General features: G+C 36.2%; 1 protein-coding gene across 2 annotated transcripts in view; it reads left to right on the plus strand.

Annotated features, from left to right (window-relative positions):
• The window catches only part of EPM2A (EPM2A glucan phosphatase, laforin), a 191,888-nt gene that overhangs the window by 103,528 nt on the left and 60,388 nt on the right, over positions 1 to 27,972 (plus strand). Inside the window, exon 5 of one of the 2 annotated variants that reach the window (XM_036087700.2) lies at positions 1,215 to 5,553. The exons of the other annotated variant lie outside the window; for it this stretch is intronic. Coding sequence (XP_035943593.2) covers positions 1,215 to 1,286 — 72 coding nt within the window. The 3' untranslated portion in view covers positions 1,287 to 5,553. Of the gene's footprint in view, positions 1 to 1,214; positions 5,554 to 27,972 lie in introns of those variants that run through there. 2 annotated transcript variants of the gene reach the window in all.

Below are 27,972 nucleotides of genomic sequence, written 5' to 3' on the forward strand. Positions count from 1 at the left end.
TCCAGGTAATCTCCAAGGCCTATCTGACACAGGTAATCTTAACATCTATCCAAGTAGCTAACAAAAAATGAAATGGATGGGGCTGGCTTTATGTTTATGTCTTCTTTTCCCTACCTTTAGACAGAAATTATACTGAGTTTATATAAAGATTTTTTTTAAAGAAGTAGAAGAAGGAAAAAAAAAGGTAACGTGCAGAGGAAGAAACAGTAAAAATAATAGACTTTTCAGAAATGGAATACTTATCCCCTGAGCATACGAATTGGCTTTTCACATTTAAAAGTAGAATTCTCAAGGAGAAATTTAAATGAGAGAAACTTAAGATGATTGCTATGACAATGTTCAATGTTTCCAGTTGTATGCTTACATCATAAACTCAGAACAAGTTCTTACCTAATAAAACTTATATTCAAAAATCCAGTACAACTCACATTCAAAACAGTCTTTGGTTGAATAATTAGCTGTTTTTTCTCATGTAAGGTCATTCAGAGTGTGGTAAAAATGTATTTGTATGTTTCATATCATTGATCTTGTACCGAGGATCTCTTTTATCACCTTTAAAAGATGTCCTCTTAATCATTTTTGTTTGTTTATCTTTGATTCCTCAGCATTAATTTAGTGTTGACATAAAATATACATTATAGTAGGAATGGAGTAAACAGTTAAACATTGGGCTACTGTAGCTAGAGGATCTGATAGGATTTCCAGGAATCTGTCCATGGGGGAAAGACTTTACGCTTAATACAGTCTAGAAGTTATCATTAGACCAAAGGACAGAAACCCAAGAATAAATTGCAGACAGCCGAAAGAGTAGTTCAAGGCAGACAGAAAATGTGGGGCTATTCAAATAAAAGACAGGATGAATTCCTATACTGTAATTGTATCAAGCATTATGCCAATATTACTACAGGAAATAATACTTAGCATTCAGTGAATAGGATTGCTGTCATTTAAAACCTGAACTGTAAACAATTAGTATTAAATGATCTGGCATAGCATTGGAATGGTATGGATTACAAAGGAGAAATTCAGAAGAAAATGGATGGTGAAAGAATAGATAACCGGACCTTGAACAGAATAGAGTAGATAATTGTCATTGTCACACCTATCAAGGCTTTTATCAGTTCTTAGTGAGAGAAAACTCAGAATTCACCGAATGCAATTTAGTTTGCTTTATATGGTTGTTGAAGAAAATGAAATACATTTTCATTCAATAGAGATCCTACTGTTGCCTTCTTAAAGTTATGACAGATCCAAAAGTGGATTTATGGTCCAGACAATTTCAGTGAAGATTTTGTACCCATTGTGGACAAACAAGGTAAGCATCCCCTATTTCTTACAGAATGGTATTCAAACAAAGCTTATATCTACCCAGCACCTCCCAGTTTCTAGGGACTTAGGCCATTTCTGTTTATTGTGATTACTGATGTATTTGAGCTTATTTCTATTTGCTTAGTTGTTATTTAAAAATTATTTTTGCTTTTTCTGTTTTTCTCCTGTCTTTTTATTTCTGATTTTAATTATTTCTTTTACCTTACAAGGAAAGAACTTTGACATTGGCTTATATCCACTGGTCTTTACCTTCCTTCATGTTGACATTATTACAATGATAATTATGGGATGTTTTTGATATACTTTCTCTTTTCTGTTGTTAGCTTTAAAAAAAAAATCTGTTAGGGATGACAAAGAAAATGTTTGTGAGGACATACTCTTTATTGCCTCACTTAAAATTACCACACCATCCCATTTTTGATTTCTTGTGTCTCCCAAATTCCATTATAATCGAGAATTTAAAGCCCAGTCACTCTGAGCATATTATTATCCACCTCCCCTGGGGTTCTGCATCTCCTCATTAGCCACAGCCTTCTTTCCTTTAGTTAGTTCATCCATCAGTACACTTCCAAAAGCTTTCTTTCATGCTAAAATATCTTATCTGCTGGGTAATCCTTCTTACCTTTCTCTTCATTGTTGCAGGTGGATTTCTGTCTTCAAATTTTACATTGTAATTTCCATTCAGATGTCAGGAAGAATAGTGTGTTTGCCATTTTAAATCAGAATTTTCTCAATCATCATCTATACCCGTGACACCCAAATCTCAATCTCAATTCTAAAGCTCTTTCTTGAGGGCTAGGGCTATATATCAAAATTCTTTTCTGAACATTTTTATTTGGACATCTCCCAGTCAGTATGCCACAAACTGAAGTTTTCTTTCTTTTGCCAAATCTCTCATATTTTTGTTGTTGTTCTTGGGCAGCACCTTCTCCCCAGTTGCTCAAGTCAGAAAACTGAATGTCATTTTTGCCACCTCCTTCCCATCCCCATCCCCTTCTAATCACTCAACAAGTTCTCTCAATTATACCTCTTAAATGTGTTCATTCCCAACTATCAACTCTGACAGTTTATTAAAGGATCCTGACTTCTCTTTCTATTGCTATTCTTACCCATTTCTGGGCCATTCTTTACATTGCCACCAGAGAAACCATTCTAAAACTCCACTATGATACTATCTCTTCCTTGCTCAGCACTTCTCAATGGCTCCTCATTGTTCTTGGGAAAAAGTATAAGCATTCTTATTGTGACATATAAGGCACTTTATGATCTAGACCACTCCTTTCCCTCCAGTCTCTCTTGTCATTCCTAAATCCCCCATGAATACTCTTCAGTGATAGCAAATTACTTAAAAGCTCTATGACCTTTGTACCCTCTGGTTTTTGCACATACTTTTTCCTCTGCCTGGCGTCCTCTTTCCCCCCATCTGTGGCTGGCCAGCATTTCAACTCCACCTATGCATCTCCAAGGTGACCCTCTCTGAGATATCTTCATGAGTCTTCAAGTTTGCTCCTCCCAGGCATTTTCATAGGACCCCATGTTGGCTGCTCTTGAAGCACTTAACACACTGCACTATAACATCTTTAGGGAGGACTTGTAAATCATGCTGAACAACATAGGCTTTTGCAGACTCTCATATTATTTAAGCCAAATACTTCTTTGGATCCTGTGCCCAGATCTAATTTATATTTTATCTAAGAGAAATGTGAGGAATACATTTCATGAAAACTTTTTTAAAATGTAAGTTAATGATTGGGGTACTTTATTTAATGAAAATACTATCAAAGGCTTGGTTTTGTTTTTTTTTTGTGTTAAGCATTTTAATAACTATTTGTCTATATACTACTAGTATTTAATGATATTAAATCACAACAAATATCATATATCAACCTCCGAAAGCCATGATCCTATAAAATACTCTATTGCATTTTCAACCCAGTCTCTGGCTGACAATTGCGTGTATTCAATTCCTCTTGGTTTGCCATCATAGGCTAATACCGATGGCCTTCCGAAAAGAACATTCTTAGGAAATGCATTACTATATGCACTAAGAATATTGTTGCTTGTATTACACTGCACAGTATTCTCCCAGTGAGTGATCTCACAGAAGAAATTTCCTTCTGGTCAAGGAATTAAGCACAGTTGTTATTTTCCTGAGCAATAAAAAACAATACTTTATGCAACTGTGAAGCTTACTAATAATTAGGTTTTCCTCTTCTCAGTAACAATTAGGATTATGTAGTATAAGTTTTGAACTAACTTTACTCCTGGGCCTGCCTTGTATTTCTACGCATGTTTACCCCATTGCCTCATTTTCTTATTTCAAATTTTATTTTCATTTCGCTATATTGTTTGATCCATTATAAAATGTCATATTTAGTTCCTTTAGGAGAAAGAGAGGTACAAATCAATACACAAATAAAATTGTTGCCATGCAATCTATAGATTGAATACAATCTCTCTCAAAATACCAATAGTATTTTTCACAGGCCTAGAACAAATAATCCTAAAATTTGTGTGGAACCACAAAAGACCCCATATAGCCAAAGCCATCTTGAGAAAGAAGAACACAGCTAGAGGCATCACAATCCCAGATATTAAGATATATGCAAAGCTGTTGTAATCAAAATAGTATGATAATAGCACAAAAATAGGCACATAGGTCAATTAATAGTATAGAGACCCTAGAAACAAACCCATGTTTATGTGGTCAGTTAATCTATGACAAAGGAGGTAAGAATATACAAGGGGGGAAAACAGTCTTTACAAATAAATTGTATTGGGAAAACTGGACAACTATGTGTGAAGAATGAAACTGAACCACTTTCTAACACCATACAAAATAAGAAACTCAAAATGGATTAAAGACCTAAACATGAAACCATAAAACTCCTAAAAGAAAGCATAGGCAGTAATTTCTTTGACATCCGCCATAGGAACATTTTTCTGGATGTCCCCTCAAGCAAGAGAAAAGCAAAATAAATTGTTGGGATTGCAACAAAATAAAAAGCTTTTTCACAGCAAAGGAAACCACCAACAAATGAAAAGGCAACCTACCAACTGGGAGAGGATAATTTGCAAATGATATATCTGATAAGGGGTTAACATCCCAAATATATAGAGAGCTTATATAACGCAACACTAAAACACTGAACAATCCAATTTAAAAAGTGGGCAGACGACCTGAGTAGACATTCTTTCAAAGAAGACATACAGATGGCCAAAAGACACATGAAAAGATGCTTAACATCACTAATCATCAGGGAAATGCAAATCAAAACTACAATGAGATGTTGTTTCACACCAGTCAGAATGGCTAAAATCAAAATGACAAGAAATAACAAGTGTTGGCAAGGATGTGGAGAAAAGGGAACATTTGTGTACTCTTGGTGGGAATATGAATTGGTGCAGTCACTGTGGAAAACAGTATGGAGGTTCCTCAAAAAACTAAAAATAGAAATGCCATATGATCCAGTAATGCCACGACTGGGTATTTACCCAAAGAAACCAAAAACGCTAATTCAAAAAGATATATGCACCCCTGTGTTTACTGCAGCCTTATTTTCAATAGCCAAGATATAAAAGTGACCTAAGTGTCCATCAATAGATGTATGGATGAAGAAGATGTGGTATATATACAGATTGGAATATTACTCAACAACAAAAAAAGAATGAGATCTTACCATTTATGACAACATGGACAGACCCAGAGCATATTATGTTAAGTGAAATAAGTCAGAGAAAGACACATACCATATGATTTCACTTATATATGGAATCTAAAAAAACCAAAACAAATGAACAAAGAAACAGAAACAGACTCATAAATAGAACAAACTGATGGTTGCCAGATGGGAGGGGTGATCTCTGAAACTAATATTTCACTGTATGTTAATTAACTGGAATTTAAATAAAACTTAAAAAAAAGAAGGGGGGATGGGCGATGGGTAAAATAGGTGAAGGGGGGTTCCAGTCATAAAATAAATAAGTCATGAGGATGGAAGTACAACCTAAGCAATATAGTCAATAATATTGTGATCCTGTTGAATGGTGACAGATGGTAACTGCGTTTATTGTGGTGAGCATTGCATAATGGATAGAACTGTCAAGTCACTATGTTGTGCCCCTGAAACTAATATAACATTGTATGTCAACTATATTTCAATAATAAAAATTTTAAAAATCAAAGAAATAACCAAGAGACAAACACTATTAACATTTTGTCGTATTCTGTCCAACCCTTTGTTTCTGTCTGTGGGTGTGGATATATGTATATTTTGCAATATCAAAGTGATATTTTATATAAGAAATAGTGCCTTGTTGAAGCCCTTGCACCACAGAGAGGCTGACATGAATACTATTGGTATAAATGTCAAAAAAAGGTGAAATGTCATAAATGTTTCAGGGTAAAATTCTAACTTTTGGAAATGAAGATACTCTGAAAATAGTATAGTCCTTTATCCTTCACCTCATGGACACAAATATCAGAGCATTTTCTCAAACCTACAGAATGTCTCCATACTTACGTGTTAATTTGATTGATAGATGCATTCTCATGACTAAGCAAGAATGAACTAGAATTTAGGTCATCGTCCTGTTTCCTGCACATCTAGAATTTTACAGATGGAGGAATGTGTTTTCCTTTTCTTTTTCTAACTAATCCAACAATTTGCCTAGTCTCTATAATTTCTCTTATAGTCAGTGGAGTAAATAATCTGTCGTGACCACCTGTTCGTCCTGCATATTGAGCATATAAACATCTGCAGTCCTCAGAAAGTCATAAATAAAGCCCACAACTAAAAGATTAGGTAAACTTAATGACCTGTTACATTTTAGGTGTCTGAGTAGTGGAATTCTCTCATCCAGAGAAAATTGCCGACTTCATAGTCAGTGTCAATACATTATCAGTATTCCCTTTTAAAGTTAGCACCAAGTTTTAATTTTTTGCCAATTTATAGTATATTATTTTCTCCAAGGATAAGCAAAATTTGTTAACTCATTCCTTAAAAAGATTTATATTTAGGTACACAGAAAAGTTTTGAGTATTTTTAATTAAGTATTTAGTTTCAAGTTTTTATTTGAATTCCAGTTAGTTAACATATACTGTATAATATTAGTTTCAGGAGTAGAATTTAGTGATTCATCACTTACATATAACACCCAGTGAGTTTTTTTTTTTTTTTTTTCCAAGTAGGCTCCATGCCCAGTGAGGAGCCCAACATGGGGGCTTTGATCTCATGACCTTGAGATCAAGACCTGAGTTGAGATCGAGTCACACACAGACTGAGCCACACAGGCACCCTAAATATTTTCAGTATATTAAGCTGATGATTAGAAAATGGAGCTGACACTTTTTGGAAGATACTGGATCATTACATATACGAAACAAATTGATAAGGGAACGCTGCATATAGCCCCTGACAAGCAGGGATCGGAGCTGTGTGCAAAGAAAATTTATTTTATTGTTTAGATATCTACATAGTCCTGGATATGCATAAGGAATAACAAATGATATAAAACATGTTTCGTCTGCAAGATAATTTTGAAATGTCCTAAGCAAATGTCCTAGTTTAGTTTGAAGCATTTGCCAATTTTCTTTCTCCAAGTATCACTTTCACAAAAATCCTTGTGGTTAGTACAGAATATGTCTTCTCTCTCAGTGGTCTCTTTCAGATCACAAGGAAGGACCTTTTGACCTGTGACATATAATTTTTGATTGTCATTTTTAATGACAGAAATAAAGGACACATAAACTAAATCCACATTTTAGTCAGGAGTCAATCTTCCCACAGCTTACGGTAGAAATGTTATCAATAAGATATTCTGCAAAAACACACAAGGGAGAAACCTGGATTAGTAGTTCAAGTGAAAACAATATAGGGTATTTAAATGAGCCAGCCATTTGTTTTCGCTGCTAAGAAGGCTAACAGAATGACAAGCTGATTCATTATACACAAAAATATACAAACAAGGAATGCTCAGCTCCTGGCCACAAAAATTGCAAAACTCTGACTACTAATCAATTGAAGGATTATATTCAGTTCTGCCAAGTTTAAGTAGGATATTGACATTTCAGGTTAGACATTTTTCCAAAAAGGAGGTGGAGAAAACAAGGCTCTGAGATCTTTTTGTACTAGCATTTCCACCTTTTGAACAATCATACAAACGCTTACTGTCTTCCAGGTTTGTGTGGGACTTCACTCATTTAGCAATCACGGTGGCTTTGTTCAGTGGATGTGATTGTCAAAATATATGGAAAGGAGCTTAGGAAGATTCCCTTGGAGAAGAGGAGACTATGTAAAGAAATGACACTTTTTAATTTTTGAGGGATTGGTTATATAAATAAGGCAACTAATTACCTTGCACTTGCTGCTCCAGAGAGCAGAAGTAAGATCCATGGTCAAGAGTTACAGGGTGGTAGCTTTCCACTTCCTTTAAGAAAGGACTTTCTAAATAGAATTGGAAGATGGCAAAACAGTTTGCTTTGTGAGATAATGAGCTTCCCATCACTAAATTAGTTTAAACCAGAAGTTGAAAAATTTCCCTCCAAAAATGTTTTAAAGAGGATTGGTTACTGGATGGAAGATTTGATCATATGACTTCTGAGATCCTTTTCATAGTTAACAATCTATGCTTCAGATGATTGATTTAGGCCAACTTTCAATGTCCTCTTTTTCCTTGAACATTGAAAACTACAAATTAACACTTACCAAGGCAACCAAAGGATGGGAGGAAGGTACAAAAGTCCTATGATGCTCAAAGAGAAAACTGAATACTCACTCAGCTCTTGCCACTTCCCAGTGATGTTGGAGAAGACAAGGTAAAGAAAATGTATAGCCTAAATAAATGTGAACATTCTGTAGCTTGGCAGAGGGTCTCACATTATGTGTGTAGGGAATACTTCGATAACTTGTCTGGGGCCACATGGAGTGAGCTGAGGGTGGCTTCTCCATAAAGGACAAGGAGGGTCATCGCCTGCGGGAGAGAAGAAATGGCCATCTCTGCCACAGGAGTCAGCCCCTGAAATCAGGTAGGGCTCATATGACTGGCTTGATTGGGTAGAAGTTATTTCCTCCATGTGCTTGCCATGTAAGATTTTTATTCAGAATTCTTGATGAAGATTTCACTTCAAAACATGCCTGACAAAAATCCAATCTGGTGTCAGTGAAACAAATTTGAATTTGATCGTTCTTGAAACCAGTTTTGGCTTATTGACTGACAATTCTTGGACTATTGTTAGATGAGGTATATTGACTGGTCAAGTCCTGCTTGTCTATCCATTTATTATTTTACCTTTGAGCCAAGTGTGGAGTCAGATCAAATAAAATTGACTCAGAGCACTACTCGAGGCAAGTGTATTAGACATGCCCGGATTTTACTAGTAACCTAGTCTTCTGGCTAAATACCACCCCTGCCCTCCCGTTGGAAGACCTTGACTGCTTTGACTGTGTCATAAAACAAGAGCTGTTTGCTGTGATGATGTCTCAGCCAAGTACATTAAAGAGAAGGATACTTGTGAATATGATGGTATTTCTCAAATAAATAATCTCCTGAGTTGTTTTCTCGCTATTTCCCCTGCTGTTTAATTTCTTCCCTTTGACATAATTTGCTGCCTATTCAGTTAAAGCAATTAGATATTTATGTTAATTAGATACTTGTCGTCTATCCCGAAGTGGAGGTCCTTAGCTCGTGAGGGGAGCTGGCCCTCAGATGCTCCTTCTGCAAGTAACTCGTTTTGTTTTGCTGTCTTCTCTGTGGCACGCTCCTGTCTACTTCTTCAGCTGTGTATGGCTCTCTCAAAATGCATTAAACTTAAATGGGCCTGCAAAGAAGCATTTCTTCTGTGCCGTCTGTTATTTAAAAATGTGTTGATTATGCTCTTTTCTGGAAAAGAGGATGACCAACTTAGGAGGCAGAAGGAACACTTCCTCTCATTTAGCAAGATCTTGAACTGCTTGGGAGGGGATACGTGTGAAACGAGTGCAAGGGGTTAACAAAGAGATTTTTCCTGTGAGTAAGTGTGGAAAGCAAAGTCATTTTACAAAAGAAAATAACATGAAAAGGTCCTTCAATGAAATGGTTGAGTTCTGATACTTCTTCCCGCTTTGGAAGGTGTGTGTGCGTGCGCGTGCAGGCCTCACCCTGCGTGTACACAGGACTCAGAGTCTGAGTCCTGCCCCCTGCGCTCAGGAACAACCCCGTAAGTGTCCAGCCACCGGTCGTGACACAGGTCAGGGAGAGGAGAGAAGCAGCAAAAGGTTACGAAAGCCAGTGCTGACCTCACAAGAAAGCAAGAGCTTTGAAGTACACATGTGATTTTCCTTTTATCTGCTCTTCCTCTTGATTTATGTTACCCTGAACACTGGGCAGCTTGGGATGGAGATGACATGTCAGTTGAAGATCGAAGAGCAGTGCCGTGTCCGTCTCCCCCCCGCTCCCCCGCAAACCCTCTGTCCCGCCCCACTGTCCATCCTAGCAGCAGTGCCATCCCCTTTCAAGCCTCAAACTTGTGTCATTTTCACTTCCTCCGTCACCTTCATTCTGTTCACGTACTTTATTGCTAAACCAAATTCCATTTCGTCTCATGCTTCCCCCTTAGGTCTGTCTCACCTTTTTCTCATGCCCATTGGTGAACACATCTGTCCCAGATACTTTTTAATTTTGTATCTTGATCAATGTCACTCTCCTCCTGGACTCCCTGCCTCCAACCTGTTACACTCGAATCATTGTCCCCCTCGCAGTCTGCGTTGTTTTCTCCTCCCATCTCTAAGCCTCTCAACGTTCTTCCTACAACACCCTTTCCTCTCTTCCCTCAAAGCCTTGTAGTGCATTGTCACTGGTTATGTTGTCCAGAATTCTAAAATTATACATACAGCCTGGCAGGGACAAGCCTGGAACTTCATTTCCTTAGTTTCTATTTGTTGGTTCAGGGGTCTTTTCTCGTGTTAGACAAACCTGTCCCAAACTCCCATGTTACAGTCATTCCAGGCCGAATGCCAAGCCTTTAAGGAAACAGCCTCATAAGCCTAGAGTAGTTCCTTCTCTTAAATCCCCCCAGTTGTGTCTCTCCTGTCATTAAACTGTCACGATCATTGCTCTCCCATGAAACCTTTCTAGATTAACCAGAGGGGACCTGCACTTTGTCTTGTGGAATACAGGATTCCCAGCGACTTCAATGAATATCTCAGCAGTTGGCTTTTTTTTTTCTTTTTTACCTTTTGTCTTGTTTCTGATTTCAGCACAGCACATCCATAGGTGATGTTCTTAATTGGATATCAGGGAGTTATATATAGGCCACTCTGTTGCAGGCTTTGTGTGCATGTGTGTGCTTGCGAATTTTGAGAGGGCTCAAGCAATGGATTCATGTACATAGTGTCTTGCCAAACGTGCTATGAGTATACAAGTGATTCTTTGGGATGAGGATGAAAGCAATTCAAGATATTACTCTGGTACTAGACACAACAGTAGCAGTAATAGTTTAAAATGAATTGGGTTTCATAACAATTCTTTGATGGAGTTACTATAGTTGTTCTTACTTGCTGATGAGGAGACTGAGGTACAGAGAGGTTAATACCTTTTGTAAGGTCACACAGCTTGTAAATGTTCTATGCAGAATCAACATCAAGCCATCTGATACCATAAACCCTACTCTCCACTGTTATGCCATGTTGCCTGATAGCTGATTTACTTTTAAATCTGTATTGAAGGCAACCCAAATTCATGGTTTTTCAAATAGAAAAATAACATTTAAAATATTTAATAAAATCTATGAAGCAAATATTTATGTCTTGACATAGCTCAAATAGATTCTGGTTAGTAATTTAGAAATGTTTTCCACATGAAATTTTAATACAATTTATATTTATTTAAATATGAAAAATTAATATAAAAGGTAAATACATGCTTTTAAAAACATAAGTTTTTTATTTATACCAGGGTGTTGAGGTTATTTTTCTATATGTACAAAATACAAGTGGGGAAAAAGAATGACAATGTATAAGAAATTAATTACACAGATATGCCAGATTAAATAATACATGTGTGCTGCCTACAGACGTTCATGCAGCACACTGAAATAGTTGAATAGGGGATGCAAAAACCATCAGCAATTGGTTTCTTTTCATGTGGAGTCAAAATTTCCTGGATTTATTTCAGGATTTGGTTTTCATTTTCTTCTTTTTCTTTTTGTTGGAAGTGAAATTGAGTAAGAATCTAGACTGTTGGTAAAGGGATTATCAATTGGCAGAAATAAATTTCCATAGCTAGTCACCTGGTTTGAGAAGTATCCTGTAATAGGATAAAGAGCTGTAAAATGAACAGGTAGGATTATATATGGCTTCTTTATCAATAAGTCCAAAGTGCAATGAGTTTTCTGTGTTTTTTTTTTCCCACAATTTTTCCCTAACAAGGTTAAATGTGCTATTGTTTGATGTATAACTTTTTTTAAAGTTTTAAAATTTTATTTTATTTTTATTTTTAAGTAGAGGGCTTAAAACATGGGGCTTGAACTTATGACCCCAAGGTCAAGACATGAGCTGAGATCAAGAGTCGGATGCTTAACCGACTGAGCCACGCAGGCGCCCTTGATATATCACTTTTTGTCATTTCTTCCTTTTGAAATCAGATTTTTTTTCTTCTTTATTCCTTTTTTTTTTTATTGAAGTATAGATGACATACAATGTCACATTAGTTTCAGGTGTACAACATAGTGATTTGACAATGTTTCTTCTTGACTATGGAGTTTTTTATTTTAATTTTTAGTCTTTTTAAATTTTAATGGATTTAGATGCTGAAAGTTGATATAAAAATTTGATGCCAAAAAACCCCACCCCGTTTGTATCTGGTAAGTAGCATTATAAAGAATGTCTTTTCCCTGCCTGAGAACATTCTGAGTGGCTTTTGGTTTTGTTTTTGTTTTTGAGAGCATGAGAGAGGGAGTGCACATGTGGGGGTGGGGGCGTGGGGAGGGGCAGAAGGTGCGGGAGAGAGAGAATCCTAAGACCAGAGGGGCTCGATCTCATAATTCTGAGATCATGACCTGAGCTGAAATATCAAGAGTCGGATGCTAAACCAACTGAGCCACCCGGGGGCCCCTGAGTGTAAGTTTTCTTGAATTAACGCGATGTTGGTCTTCCTCTGAGCCACATATATTCCTTTTTGGGATTTGCAGTCAGCATAATCATACCCCCACCTTTCTGTGTGGTTGAACTTCAAAATGAAGAATTCCTTTATACCACCCCATTTCAGAGAATATGAGGTACACACATCATGGTATAGGACCAGCTACCAGGCCTTAGTGATATCAAAGTTAGGGCTAGTGTTCAAGCTGTTCAGGGTATGTTTTTTTATGTTTCTATAAAGGATAAGGAACAAAAAAAAAAATCCTTTACATAAATGAGAACATGCTAAACCAAGGGATATTTTACTTATCAAGTATAACATGCAGTTTTAATCGTAATTGTTGAATAATTATTGTTGTTGGAAATTCTGAGCAGTCTTTCTCTCTCTCTCTCTCTCAAAAAAAGCACAGGTTGACAATTAAAGCCACTTTTTGATTTTCAGGACCAATTTTTCTGTAATAAGTAAACCATAAAATGTATAATCTGTCCTGGCAAAGTTGTATATTTAACTTTTACTGTCATCTTGCTGTCTCTTTAGGTGTGTTACTCCTCTCCATTCCTTCCTTCCCTCTCCCTACCTGCTGTGGTGACAAGAGGCCACTATATGAGTGCTAGGAATGCCTCGCTCTGATTCCCTGGCCTGCCCTCCTCAGTCATAGGCCATATCCCCTGTCTCCCCAAGTTATCGGAAGTTCCTTCCTGCTTGTGACTTATTTTCAAGGTTGGGCCATGATTGTATTCTAAGTTCTAGATGCAACATGATTAAATAATAAAAGTTGGATATATTTAATGCTCTCCCCATAATTAGACACCAGAAAGAGACCTGCTTGCACTGTAGGAATCCCTGAAGACGGAATCCTAAGTAGTGAAATATCTGGCACTGGGATGGTCTAGGTGATCTTTAGAGGCCAGTGGTCCTTAGTAGTGTTTTACAAACTTTGATCTTTTAGCAAACCATCTACATACTTAAATTTAAGACTCTCATGATTATTTGAAAGAAGAAGTTGGAAGGAGTTGGCGGTAATGTGCTTTATTCTATTTTTTCCAAAAGGAAGTAATATTGTTAACTAAGGGATGTATTTTGCGGGAGAATATGAGAAGTAAAGCATTGATTTGATTTACGTATTTTTATCAAATTGTCTTTCTTTTTCTGTTTCTTTGAAAGATCTTAATGAACTATTTGATTTATGAAAATTATTCTGGAGCAAATGACACTAAATACTGTGCACTTTTTAGCAATTTAGTGTTCTTTAGTTATATATTTTGAAGATTGTAATGACTAAATGGGGAAAATTTTCTTCTGGAGGAAAACATTATTTCATGTTGAATAGAGTATTTCCAGATACTCTTCTGTGCCTGCGTTAGATTTTCTAATAGTAGCTTTTTGTAGACTCAATATAAAATTTACATTTGTAAGAGCAGGGTGAAGCTAAAACTGAATTATTTAAATATACATATGTTTTATTCTTTACTAGAAATCAGGTTTGTTTAAAAGAGAATTATCCTAAATGGTCCAATGTGCCTAAATGTCTAATATATTTTTCTTGAGTATGATAGTAAATTCCTAAAGGAAACTTTCAAATCTTTGTATACAGTAATATTATTCAGCAGGCATAATAACATTTTTCAAATTCCCAAGAAGTACAAACTACTTTATTTCCTAAAATGGTAAGTTTTAAAAAATGTATACACATTTTAGAGATTTTTCTGCATGGCCCCCAAAGAACATAAACTCTTTATGGTTATCCAATTTGGCTTTTGTGAATAAACATTTTATTGTTTATAATTCTGTTGGGTGAAAATCAGTCAACACATTTCCATCCTATATATTTTAATGAAAATTCTCCCCACATCTTCAAATTTACGCTGAAGTCTTTCCCCCCACCCATTTAAGTTACTTAAGATCCTGTTAGTGGTTTGGGATATGAAAATGTATTTTGTATTTAGAATCACATAACTTTTAGCTTTTTTAACTGGAAGGCATCCTAGGAGATCATTTCTAGAATAACTTTTTCAGTCTACAGATAAAAAAAAAATTGAATCTCAAAGAAGCTACATAATTCACCTGAGATACCTGGTGAATTTTTTTGTTCATGGTAATAATGGCAAGTACAGGGTAAACATATAAAACAGGAAGAATTGATTCATTTGATAAGTGCTTTTATTTTTTTTGAACGAACATTTACTGGGCACTTACTAAATGTCAAGTGATAAGTACTAATGAACTAAAACAGACATAGTTCCTGATCTCAGTATTCTTAGTCTTTGGGGGGAGAGAAGCCAATGAAATAATCACATAAAAATGTATAATAGAAACTAAAATAGTGCATTGATTGCAGTTCTAGGAGGGCAGACAACAAAAGAACCTGACTGGACTGGAGGTTCGGGAGAGGTTTCACTTCCATCCAGTCACTGAGACAACCCACAAGTTGAAGGAGTCAGGCTCACTGACTTTAGCAGTTAGGTTTTAAAGAAAAAAAATTTGAAAAAAATTTAGAAATAACAGTTTAGTTTGTGCAGAAAAGGCATACACTAAGGGGTATTTGCAGCTTCACAGGCTTGGGAGAGTCACAGCCCCCCGTCGCACCAGTGGGCGTGGATGCAGTGGCCATTTACTCCATGGCCAACTGCAGAGACCACAGAGAGTCTTGCCAACACAGGGCATGGATACTAGCCTGAAGACTTCTGTTGCTCTGTCTCTGGACCCAGGATGTCTCATTCATTTGGTTAACAATTTTTTTTGTGGTAAGATGTGGAAAAGTAAGCAATTTCAATCTCAAGTTAAGACTGTTTTTTTTCCACCCCAAGTTCTCCTTCTCTTGTGTCAGATGATTTTGATATGGCTCCAGGAATTTATGAGACTCATCTAAGAGGAAATGGAATTGGGGTATTGAACTTGTGTTTAATGGGATATGTTTGTGCAGTTTTCAGTGACTTCTAGGCAAAGTTAAACTATTGATAACCATCCTGATAAAGGAATGGCTTCCTGAAATACTTCTCTTGCTCACTGTGCTGACCCACCTGGCATTATAGCATGAAGGTACAGGGCCAGAGGTCATATCATAATATGAATGTGGCTTCCAGGGGCCAACACCACACATTTGTGAGAAATGGAGGAAAACAAGATGTGAAAGGTACAGAGTCAGAAGCTAGTCTGTGAAAAATCCTTCCAATGATCAGATATGTAATACTGTAAGCAGATGACCTGGTTGTCGTCCCTTGCAAGTTGTCCCTTGCTAGGTGTAACTTGATAATGTTGCAAATATATTTATTAATGCACTAAATTAAATTAAGTTAAATTAATTTACATTAAATTAAATGAAAACAGGTAAAGTGAATTCTTTTTTTTTTTTAAAGATTTTATTTATTTATTTATTTGACACAGAGAGAGAGAGAGAGAGAGAGCACAAGCAGGGGGAGCAGCAGGCACAGGGAGAGGGAGAAGCAGGCTCCCCACGGAGCAGGGAGCCCGATGCAGGGCTTGATCCCGGGACCCTGGGATCATGACCTGAGCTGAAGGAGACGCTTAACGGACTGAGCCACCCAGGCACCCCTGGTAAAGTAAATTCGGAGAGCTATATCAGCATAGGTAAAGTGATATCAAGAAGGCTGTATCACATCCTATATTAGACTCCAATTGGGAGACAGAAATGTCACACAGTAATGTAAACAGGGGAAGTTTAATATAAAAAAGTATTAACTATAACGGGATTATCTACTAAGGAGTAAAGAAAATATAAAGAATGGGAGAATAATAGCGGACATGGAGAACAGTTCCCCCTCTTGTGCTGAGGTGGAGCATCCAAGGAAGAAACGAATTTGGAAGATCCTACCTTCCTCTCTCCTGCCACACCGTGAGATTCAGACTTCCCTGGAGATGCTGCAGCCATGACCCCCCGGATGGCAGAGACCTTGCAGAAGTGCTATCAGAATTCTGTCCTCTGGTGTAGGGGAAGCCATCCATGAGAAGGTGCCCTGCTGAAGAACTCATTGAGAAGACCCCTGCCGGGATATGGCCCTCTATGTGCCAGAGGAAGCTGCCTGTAGGGTGTTCTGTGCTGCGGATTGCTGTGGGAGCAAAGTGAGAAGAGCATAACCATGCACCAGAAGAAAACCCCTTTCCTCCTTCAGTGTCCTTCCAGCACCCTCTACTGTGCAAGCCAACTGGCAAGGGAAAACCCTTCTAGTTTCACAAACAGGCAATGAAGGGTGGATTTGGAACTGAGAAGCCATAAGTTGATGCCCGAAACATACCCTTTAGGAAACTATCATTGCCAATAACCTACAAATCAGGTAGATGTTGCAAAATCCAGGGGGGAAAACTGAAAAATAAGGAAAACCACTCCTCTTGTATGTCTCTTCTACTCTCCATACTCTACTACAACCCTGCTTTGCTTCTTACGCTTCTGGTCACCAAATGTGTGATTCCCCTCCCCCCCATACCAAGCAATTTTGTGACACCTGCTAGGTGTCATACAATTTAACTTAGTTCTGACACTATCTACTTGGAGATACCATGAGATCCCGCGGGTTAAGGGCTCAGTCCCACAAGACTGCCCCACCCCCCCTTCAGATGCCAAGCCCAAGTCCAGGCTGTCACTTGTGCTTCCAACCACCTGGCTATAAATTGGAAGTTCCCACAACCCCCCCCTTAGGTTTGATTAATTTGCTAGAGCAGCTCACAGAACTCAGAGCAACATTTTACTTATTAGAATACTAGTTATAAAAAGATTTAATGTAGGAACAACTAGATGGAAGAGATGTATAGGACAAAATATGTGGGAGAGACACAGAGCTTCCATGCCTTCTACAGGCATGCCCCTCTCCCAGCATCCCTATGTGTACACCAATCTGAAAGCTCTCCAAACTCTGTCCTTTAGGGTTTTTATGGAGGCTTTGTTACATAGACATAATTGATTAAATCATTAGCCTTTGGTGACTGATTCAACCTCCAGACCCTGTCCCCTGCTTGGAGGAGGGGGTGCTGAAAGTTCTAACCTTTTAATCACAAGTTGGTTCTCTTCACAACCAGTCTTCATCCTGTGGGCTTTCCAAAAGTTGTTTCATTAACATAAACTCAGATGTGGTTGAAAGGGGCTTGTTAGAAATAAGAAAAGAAATTAATTTCACCTTTATCACTCAGGAGCTATTTCAGGAATGGGGAAGAAAACTAAATATTATAACAAAAGATGTGACTTTGGCCCTTATATAGGAAATGGCAAGGGTTCTAGGAGCTATGAGCCAGGAACCACAGACAAAGACCAAATGTATATTTTTCTTACTGTAAGTCGCAATGTAAGAAGTGTATTTTGAAAGGAAAACCCTCTAAGGGTAAGAGTAGGGTTGGGAGATTGGGGAATGGAGTAGGAGGTGGCCAGTGAAGAACCTTGTTATCGTTGCATGGAAGGAATACCTGTTTTCTGTGGTCAGAAATGACAGAACTAGGCAGAGACGATAGAGAAGTTTTGTTAGAGACTTCAGTGGATTTGTGGGAAGGGCTACTATACCAAAAAGTTCATTGGCGTAAACAGGGAGTTTGAACTGTAGTGTCTTTTCATTGGCTGAGCTCTAATAGTCTCTTAGCGGCTGGGCTGTTGCTAGGCAAGGAGAAAATCTTCCTGTTGCTGGAGTAGTAAAGTAGGCTTCTTTCTGAAAGGTATGCCTTTTCCTGTTGAGGCTTAAAAAAAGGCTGTGAGTGGTACAGTGTGAGAGCTCCCCCTTCTGGCTTACCAACTCCATTTTATTTATTTATTTTTTAAATTTTTTATTATGTTCAGTTAGCCAACATATAGTACATCATTAGTTTTTGATGTAGTGTTCAGCGATTCATTAGTTGCATATAACACCCAACTCCATTTTAAATGAGGTTTCCTTTATTCAGTTTCACAGAACTGAGTGAATTCATTGATTACTGTTAGGTGAAAACCTCTAAGGAGAACACAGCTTGCCTTGTTCATGGATAAGTAAAGAGAATAAAACAGCATGCATCTTATAAAATGTACAACACAAGATAAAAGTGTATAAAAGTGTATAAAAGGATAAAAATCAGGGTGACCTCAAATCTGTTTCATAAAACAATAAATATAAAGAGACAATGGTATTACAGCCAATGTGATAAGATAAAAATGGAAATAACAAATGTAAGAAAGAAGATAAAGAAATGATGTTGGTTTTCTCAGATGATGTAATGGCTAAAAGTAGAATAGAATATACAGAAACTTAGAACAATTAAGAGTTCAGCAAGGTTGCCAATTGTAAGATCAACAGATAAAATTTGATGGCATTTCTATATTTCAGAAATAATAAATCAGAAAATATAATTTATAAGGAAAAATATAACTTCTGTAACATAAAGAAAAAAACTATTATTTACTTAGATACTCTTCCAAAAGGATATATATGTAATTTATGAAGAAAATTATAATACTTTGTTGAAGAAAGTTAAAGGAAATTTATATACATAGAGGACTATACCATGTTTACCGATGACACAGTTTGCTGTAAATATTTAAGTGATTCATTAAAAAGAAAGGGTAGAATGGTCTAGAATGGAATCTAGCCACAAAGAACTATGATAATACATATAAGGCAGAGTCTAATGAGATTTTTAATGTTTTACTCTTAAATATGTAAGAAAAGCTAAGGATTATCATGTATATAGGAAATCTTCCAATATATGTAAGAAAGATATCAAAATATACAGAAATGGGTACAGATAATATAGAAAACAAATGAAAATTTCAAAGAAATTATAACTTACGTTTTTAAAAATAAGAGAAATTGTGGCACCCATAAAAAAAAGAAGAGGATGCTATAGAAAAGAATGGAGTTACTGAAAATTAAAGATATGATAAATGAAATTAGAAATTCAATAATGAGTTTGAAAGATAAAGAAATTTTCCACTAAGTAGAACATGATAAAAAAATTGACGATAAGACAGGAAAGATAAGAAAATTAGAGGGGGTGCCTGGGTGGCTCAGTCGGTGAAGTGTCTGTCTTCGGCTCAGGTCATGATCTCAGGATCCTGGGATGGAGCCCTCTGTAGGGCTCCCTGCTCAGCGGGATCCTGCTTCTCCCTCGCCCCCCCCACCCCACACCCCACCAGCTCCTGCTTTTTCTCAAATAAATAAATAAAATCTAAAAAAAAAAAAAGAATATTAGAGAACTAACTCCAGAAGTATGGTATTTAAATAGTAGAAATTTCAGAAAGGGAGCATAGATAAAACATTGCGGAGGAAATTATCAAAGATGTAGGAAAAGAAAATCATCCAAAAGTGAGGGATATAAATTTCCATATTGAAAAAGTTTACTGGGGCGCCTGGGTGGCTCAGTCGTTAAGCGTCTGCCTTTGGCTCAGGTCATGATCCTAGGGTCCTGGGATTGAGCCCCACATCAGGCTCCCTGCTCCACGGGAAGCCTGCTTCTCTCTCTCCCACTCCCCCTGCTTGTGTTCCCTCTCTCCCTGTGTCTCTCTCTGTCAAATAAATAAATAAAATCTTTAAAAAAAAAGAAAAAGAAAAAGAAAAAGTTTACTGAATATTCAGCCCAATAATATTCAGTAAACTTTATTCCTGAATATTTAAAAGTAATTAGAAAAGGCATATCAAGACCTTTAATCATGATATTTTAGAATACCAGAAGACCCTAAAAGCTACCCAAAAATTAAAAACAAACAGGTCAGATACAAAAGATCTGAGTGGCTCAAAATAAATACTGGATGCTAGAAAACAATGAAACAGTCTTCTATTAGAAGAAGAGTTCTATGCCCAGCCAAACTATCAATCAATGTAAGTGCAGAATAAGATATTTTCAGACACATAAAGTCTTTAAAAATTTATTTCCTGTGCAGCACTTCTTCAGAACCTAATGAAGAATGTGTTCCTATCAAAATAAGTAAATAAACCAAGAATGAGGAAGACCTAAGATCCAAGAAACAAGATACAGCATAGAAGAAAGTAAAGGGGAATCCCAGGATGACAACTCTGTTGAAGGCTTAGAGAGAATCCAGTCCGTATGATAGCCAGAAGGTAAGAGAGTTCCAGGAGGAGTGGAGGTATCTCTAGTTCAAAAATGGAACTATTAACTTTTCAGTATGACAGTGTAGAAAAGTATATTGAGTAGTGTTTTTATAAGATTGTGGAGGGTGTAGGAAGCCATCCAAAGATTTAAAGAAATGAAAGCAAATGAAATAAAAGAGAGGTATTTTGTAATTCCAAGAAGAACCAGAAGAAGCACTAGAAGAAGAATTAAGGCATAATATACTTAAGAGTAAAAAATATCTACATAGTTTATTAAAAATATTCAATATATATACTATAAAACTTGTGATATAGCAATATTGAGAAAATGGGAAGAGGGGAAGAGGAAACCCAGGAGATTTTCATCTAACAGAATAATTAGTAAGAAGTCTAACATAGTTGACAATTTGCAATAGATGTATATTATTTAGAGATGTGGAGCAAATTCCAAAATAAATAGCAAAAGCAGTAGAAAGTGATTGTTTCTGGGTAGTGGGAGTGGGGATGGGGATGTGGGAGAATATTTTTGTCTCTGCTATATACTGCACATGTTGTAGTGTTTCCAAATAGGGTCATTATTGGTGTTTTGGGTGCCAATGCTTCTCTTCTGGGAGGGCATCCTATGCATCCTATGCATTTAGCACTATGGCTCACCTAATCTTTGGCTAAAGGATGCCAGTAGCCCCTCCCGTGACTTGTGACTAATCTAAATCCTCCTACGTTTTTCCTAAAGCCCTCTGAAGGAAAATGGCACTCCTTGCAGCTGAGAACTATTATTTTCCTTTGGTAAGAATTAAAACTGATTATAGAAAGAAATAGAACCTGTGGAATATAGAGAAAGGTATACTCCGAAGAAGATCCATAGTGCTAAAATAATTTCATTGTAAGAAATATATAATAAGTGGAAAAAATTAAACATTCACTTCAAGAAACTTGAAAAAAATAAAAAAGAAAGAAAATAAAGAAAAGATAGTTAAGATTTAAACAGAAAGGAATGAATTAGAAGAAAAAAGTAGACTTGATGCATAGAAGACCTGGCTCTTAGAAAATATCAAAAGACAAGAAACTTCTGGCAATGTTAATCAAGGAAAAAAAACACCAGGAAAGTACAAAATATGGAAAATAAGTGGTGAAACTCAGATTAAAAGGGTAATTTTTAAAAAATGAGAATACAATGCCGTATTATACAAACATATCTGAAAATTTTAATGAAACATGATTTTCCTAGCACAATTGAAATTATAAAAAATAATAATGAGGAAAAAGGAATCTTGAAAAGAAAAGAAGAAACATGTTATTCAAAACTAACCTTCAAAAAACCAAACACACACATTTAGAAAAATACATTTGAAGTTTATATTGCGTAGAAGTTCTAGGAACCTCCATGGAATAAATATTTCTACATCACTGGAACTATTTTATAAAAAGAATTGAAAGTTTTCCATATAACAATAATACGAAAATGGAAGGTGTGAGCATACACATGCAAATCCTGAAGACCAATTTAATTTTATTTGCAAATAGTCAAATTTTAAATAAAATACCAGCAAATTTTATCCAACAGTATAAAAAAGCACTAACAAATTACACATTTTGTAACGACCAACCACGTAGGAATGTTTCATCAGGCAATCTCTCAATGGATTTTATCAAAGGGTAAAAATTATTTGTTAATCTCAGTAAACAGTAGTAAATGCATTTGATGAATCACAACATACATTATTGATACGTTGTTTTCGAACACTAGCAGTACAGGGACACTTTCTTGACTTTTAAGGAATATTATTAGCAGTTTGGAACAGTTAAGCTTCCAGTATTATTGTTTTGCACCAACATTTTGTTATTAATGCCCAGTTTTATCACACTGCATTCTGAGAGGCCAGATCCCACTAGCCAGCATTATAAAATCGAGATGCAGATGGGGATGCGATGACTGTTATTATTGCACACTACTCTGGACATGCTACTCAAGGAGCTAATGATAAACAAAAAAGAAGGTATAAAAACTTTTGTAAGCAAAACCAAAAATCATTGTTATTTGCAATACTATAACTGCCTAACTAAAAAAAATTATCTAGAAATGAATGAGTTGAAATGTGGCTGTTTTCAAAATCCATATGCCAAAAACAATAGTTTTGCCCTCTACCTAGAATATTAAGTGGCTAAAAACCGAAAGTTTAAATGTTTATTTTAAAAAGCAACAAAAATGTGAAATAAAAAACTTATCACACACATGTTACATCTTTGTGTATTTGAACAAATGAAAAGACATAATCTGTGGAAAGTGTGTACTTAAAGAATATGTGACTCTTGATCTTGGGGTCATGGGTTTGAGCCCCATGTTGGGTCTACAAATTACTAAAACAAAGAAATAAATGTGAAAAAAGAAAACTGGCTAACTTCTGATGATATTAAAAAAAGAAATCCATATGAAACTGTTTTTTTCTGAGAACTTATTAAATAAATTTACATTTAAAAGAATGAAGAAATATTAAAGTTACAAGGTAATACACAGATATATTAATGGCTCAAATAGCTCTTAGGTTCTTGTATTAAATCAACTCTCTTGTAGGTTTTTTAAAATTCTTCAGGTTATACACATCCTGCAATCTAGCAATTCTATTTCTAGGAATTTATCCTAAGGAAATAATTGAATAAGTACACAAAAATGTAGGTACAAAGATATTGACCCAACTTGGTCATGGTATATAATTTTTGTATGTTTTAGGATTCAATTTGTTAATACTTTGTTAAAGATTTTTCATGTATGTTTATGTGCAGTGGTAGCCTATAGTTTTCCTTTCTTGTGATATCCATCTGGTTTTGGTATTGCGGCATCATAGATTGAATTAACGTGTTTCCTCTGTTTCTGTTTGCTGGAAGAAATTGTGGAGAATTGTGGAGAATTAGTATCAGTTCTTACTTAAATATTTGATAGAATCCACCAGTGAAACTCTCTGGGTATTGTGCTTTCCTTTTTTGAGGGTTATTAATTATTGATTTAATTCCTTTAATAGCATATTAATAGCTACATATTAATAAATATATTCAGAATATCTGTTTCTCCTTGTGTGAGCTTTGGTAGTTTATATATCTTTTAAGAAATTGGTCCATTTCATCTAAGTTATCAAACTTGTGGGTACAGAATTTTTTTTTGTAGGATTTTATTTATTTATTTGAGAGAGAGAGAGAATGAGAGAGAGAGAGAGCACATGAGAGGGGGGAGGGTCAGAGGGAGAAGCAGACTCCCCACTGAGCAGAGAGCCTGATGTGGGATTCGATCCCAGGACTCCAGGATCATGACCCAAGACAAAGGCAGTCGCCCAACCAACTGAGCCACCCAGGCACTCCAGAATTGTTTTTTAGGGTTTCTTTCTTATCCTTTTAATATCCATAAGATCAGAAATAAGAATCTACCTTTTCTTTCTTATATTGGTAATTTGTGTCCTCCTTTCTTCTCCCCCTCCCCCTTAATTTTATTGATCCTTTCAAAGAAAGAGCTTTTGGTTTTATTGATTATCGTTATTTTCCTGTTTTCATTTCATTGATTCCCTCTCCAATTTTTATTATTTTCTTCTGATTGCTTTAGTCTTAAATTGTTCTTCTGTCTCTACTTTTCTAAGGAGGAAATTTAGATTATTGATTTTAGATATTTTTCCTTTTTAACATACACATTAATGATGCTACAAATTTCCCTCTAAGCACTGCTTGTGCCGCTTCCACAAATTTTGTTACATTTTAGATTAAAATAATTATTAATTTGTCTTGAGACTGTAACTTTGACCCATGTGTTATTTAGAAGTGAGTTGTTTAATCTCCAAATGTTTGGAGATTTCCAGCTTTCTTTCTGTTGCTAATTTCTAATTTAATTCCATCGTAGTTTGAGAACATACTTCGTATAATTTCTATTTTTTTTTTTTTGAAAATTTGATAATGTGTGTTTTATGGCCCAGAATGTGGGCTATTTTGGTGAATGTTCTGTGGGATCTTGAGAAGAATGTGTACTCTGTTGTTATTGGATGGAGGAATTTATAAGTATCAACTAGAACAAGTTGATTGATGGTGCTTTTCAGGTCAACAAAATCCTTACTGATTTTCTGCCTGCTTGATTTATCAATTACTGAAAAAAGTACATTGAAGTGAGTTTATTTCTCCTTGCAGTTGCATTAGTTTTAGGCTCACATATGTTGATGTTCTGTTGTTAGGTACATACAAATTAATGATTGTTGTGCCTTCTTGGAGAATGAGACTCCTTTATCACAATGTAATGTCCCTTTTCATTCCTGATATCTTTGTTCTGAAGTCCACTGTGTCTTAAATTAATATAGCCACTCTAGGTAAGATTATCGTTAGCATGGCATATCTTTTCCGAGCCCCTTGCTTTATTCTGAGTTTTGATGTTTAAAGTGAGTTACTTGTAGGCAACTATAGCTCAGTCTTATTTTTATCCACTTTGACAATTCCTTTCTTTTAATTGGTGTATTCAGACCGTTCACATTTAAAGTGATTACTGATGTGGCTGGATTAATGTCTGCTGTGTTTGTTACTATTTGCTATTTGTCGTGCTTGTTCATTGTTTCTTCTTTCACCATCTTTTTGTGCTTTCTCTGTTTTAATTGGGCCTTTTTTCATGGTCCATTTTATCTCCTCTCTTAGCATATCATTTAGGCTTCTTTTTAAAAACTTTTGGTGGTTGCCATAGAGTTCAAAATACGCATTTTTATCTAATCTAAATCCATCTGCAGATCACACTGTACCACTTTAGGTGCAGTGCACGTACCTCCTAAGAGTATTCCCAGTTCCTCCCTTCAATCTCTTATGATGTTCATTTCACTTTTCCACGTACTATAATCATCTGATACATTGTTACTAGTATTACTTTAAACAATAGGGACTCCTGGGTGGCTCCGTTGGTCGGTTAAGCGTCTGCCTTCGGCTCAGGTCATGATCCTTGCTCAGCGGGGAGCCTGCTTCTCCCTCTGCATGGCACTCCCTGGGCTTGTGTTCTCTCTCTCTCTCTCAAATAAATAAAATAAATTCTTAAAAAAAAATAAACCAAATTATCTTTTAAATCAATTAAAAATAAAATATTTTATTTTACCTTAATGTATTCCTGTTTTCCTTTTTTTAATAGATCTGAATTTCTGACCTATATTATTTTCCTTTTCCCTGAAGAACTTCTTTTAATATTTCTTGCAGGGCAGGTCTGCTGCTGATGAATTCTGTTTCTGTTTGAGAAATTGTTTTTTCTCTTTCACTTTCTTTTTTCTTTTTAAGGATAATTTTGCTGCATGCAGAATTCTAGAATGGTATAGTTTTCTTTCAGCACCTTAAATATTTCACTGCATTCTTTTTTTTTTTTTTTAAGATTTTTTAAATCTATTTGACAGAGAAGGACACAGCGAGAGAGGGAACACAGGCAGGGGGAGTGGGAAAGGGAGAAGCAGGTTTCCAGCCGAGCAGGGAGCCTGATGTGGGGCTCCATCCCAGGACTCTGGGATCATGACCTGAGCTGAAGGCAGATGCCCAACGACTGAGCCACCCAGGCACCCCACATTGCATTCTTTTTTTTGACTTGCGTGATTTGTGATGAGAAGTCTGCTGTAATTCTTATTCTTCTTCCTCTATAGGTAAGGTATTCCCGTTCCTCGAGCTTCTTTTAATAGTTTGTCTTTGACTTTCTGCAGTTTGAGAATGATATGCCTCTGTATTTTGATGTTTATCCTGTTAGATGTCTCTGACTTTCTTTAGTTTGTGATCTGGTATCTGTCATTAATTTGGAAAAATTCTCAGACATTATTACTTCCAGTATTTATTCCAGAATATTTCCATGCCACCTTTTTTCTTAACGCTGTATTCCAAATACGTGCAATGTATGCCTTTTGAAATTTACTATGGTTCTTGGATATCCTAATTTTTTTTTTTTCATTTTTTTCTTCTTTGCATTTCAGTTTGGAAGTTTCTATTCACATATCTTCTAGCTCACTGATTCTTTCCTCGGCTGTGTCCAGTCTACTAATGAGCCTATCAAAAACATTCTTTATTTCTATTACAAATTTTTGATTTCCAGCATTTTTTTGATTTTTAGAGTTTCCATCTCTGTGCTATATTGCTTATTTGTTTTTGCATGTTTTCTGTTTTCTATTAGATTCCTTAACATATTAATCATAGTTATTTTAGATACTCTAATATTAGAAGAACTGTGTCATATCTGATTCTGGTTTTGATGCTTGTTTTGAATCTTTAGACTGTGTTTTTTACTTTTAGTATGCCTTGTATTATTATTATTATTTATTTTTATGTTTATTTTTTTAAGCTTGACATGATGTATTGGGTAGTAAGAACTGTGGTAAATGGCCACTGGTGTGAGCTTCCGTGTTGTTTGGCTCGGAGACAGGATGTGCTTAATGTTTACTGTAGGTGCCATGGCTTCACGTTCCTCCAGTGTCCTTGTTCTGGTCTTCCCTTTGTCTTCAGTTCTCTAAGAACTCTTCCTGAAGTAGAGTCTGTGCCTTACAGCACTTTGGGCTGTCATGCACTATTCTTATATTGAAGCCCTGTTTTGACATGGTGTTTTGGTGTGAGTGAGAGGAAGTATTTTATTAAATCTCAGTCTTTAGCGGATCTGTGTCCTTGGGCTGTGAACTTCATTTGTGTTCAGTTTTTTTCCCTCCACTTAGGTGAAACAGAAGTGTGAGAGGAGGCTGGAAAAAGGTACTTGCCCTTCCCCCAGGTGAATAAGGCTCTGATAAAATCCTTTCCCTTTGTTATGGAGAACATTCTGGACATATTTCAATATGACTATTCTCCCTTCCTTCCACCAGGGACATGTGGGGAATCTCTCTCAGCCCTTCAAGGTACCAACCTCGTGAGATTCCTGGAAGTAAAACCCACAGAAGTCTTCACTTTCCCAAAGACTGTGGCCCCCAGGAGTTTCTCATTCTCATTCTAATCCACACTCAGACTCCAACAATTTGTCAAAATTGCCAATTTTGTGTACCTACAGTGCATGGCTCCAGCAACTTCTGCCCTGGGTAAATAGATGTTGGCAGTGGTTTTCTTTCTTCTTTTTATCTTGTCTCTCCAGATTTCAGCATTCAAGTTTGCCCTATGACCTCAATTTTCTGATGGAGGTCATTGATTTTCCATTTGTTTAGTGTTTTTTCTTAAGTTAAGAATGGCAGTGACAATTTCCAAGCATGTCATGTCAGAACTGAAATTTGATGTTGGGATTATTTTTCCTAAGTTTTATTTTGCTTCTGTCTCATTTCTTTCTTTTTAAAATTTGAATGGTATAGTGACCATGCATTGCATGAGCAACCCAGATCTTATGATCTTCTCATCCATTCAAGCTGATCCGCTTTTGGCCTAACATCAATCAGTACATGAAACTCAGACCCTTTGCTGGTTTTCACATAAAATCCAATTCCACTTACCATTCATCATCATTCTTCTCTTTTTCTTAGTTTTGTAGTCTCTACTTAAGATTTATGGAGGCAATGGAAAG

The sequence above is a fragment of the Halichoerus grypus genome, chromosome 9, assembly GCF_964656455.1.
Source record: "Halichoerus grypus chromosome 9, mHalGry1.hap1.1, whole genome shotgun sequence".
NCBI classification, from domain to species: Eukaryota; Metazoa; Chordata; class Mammalia; order Carnivora; family Phocidae; genus Halichoerus; species Halichoerus grypus.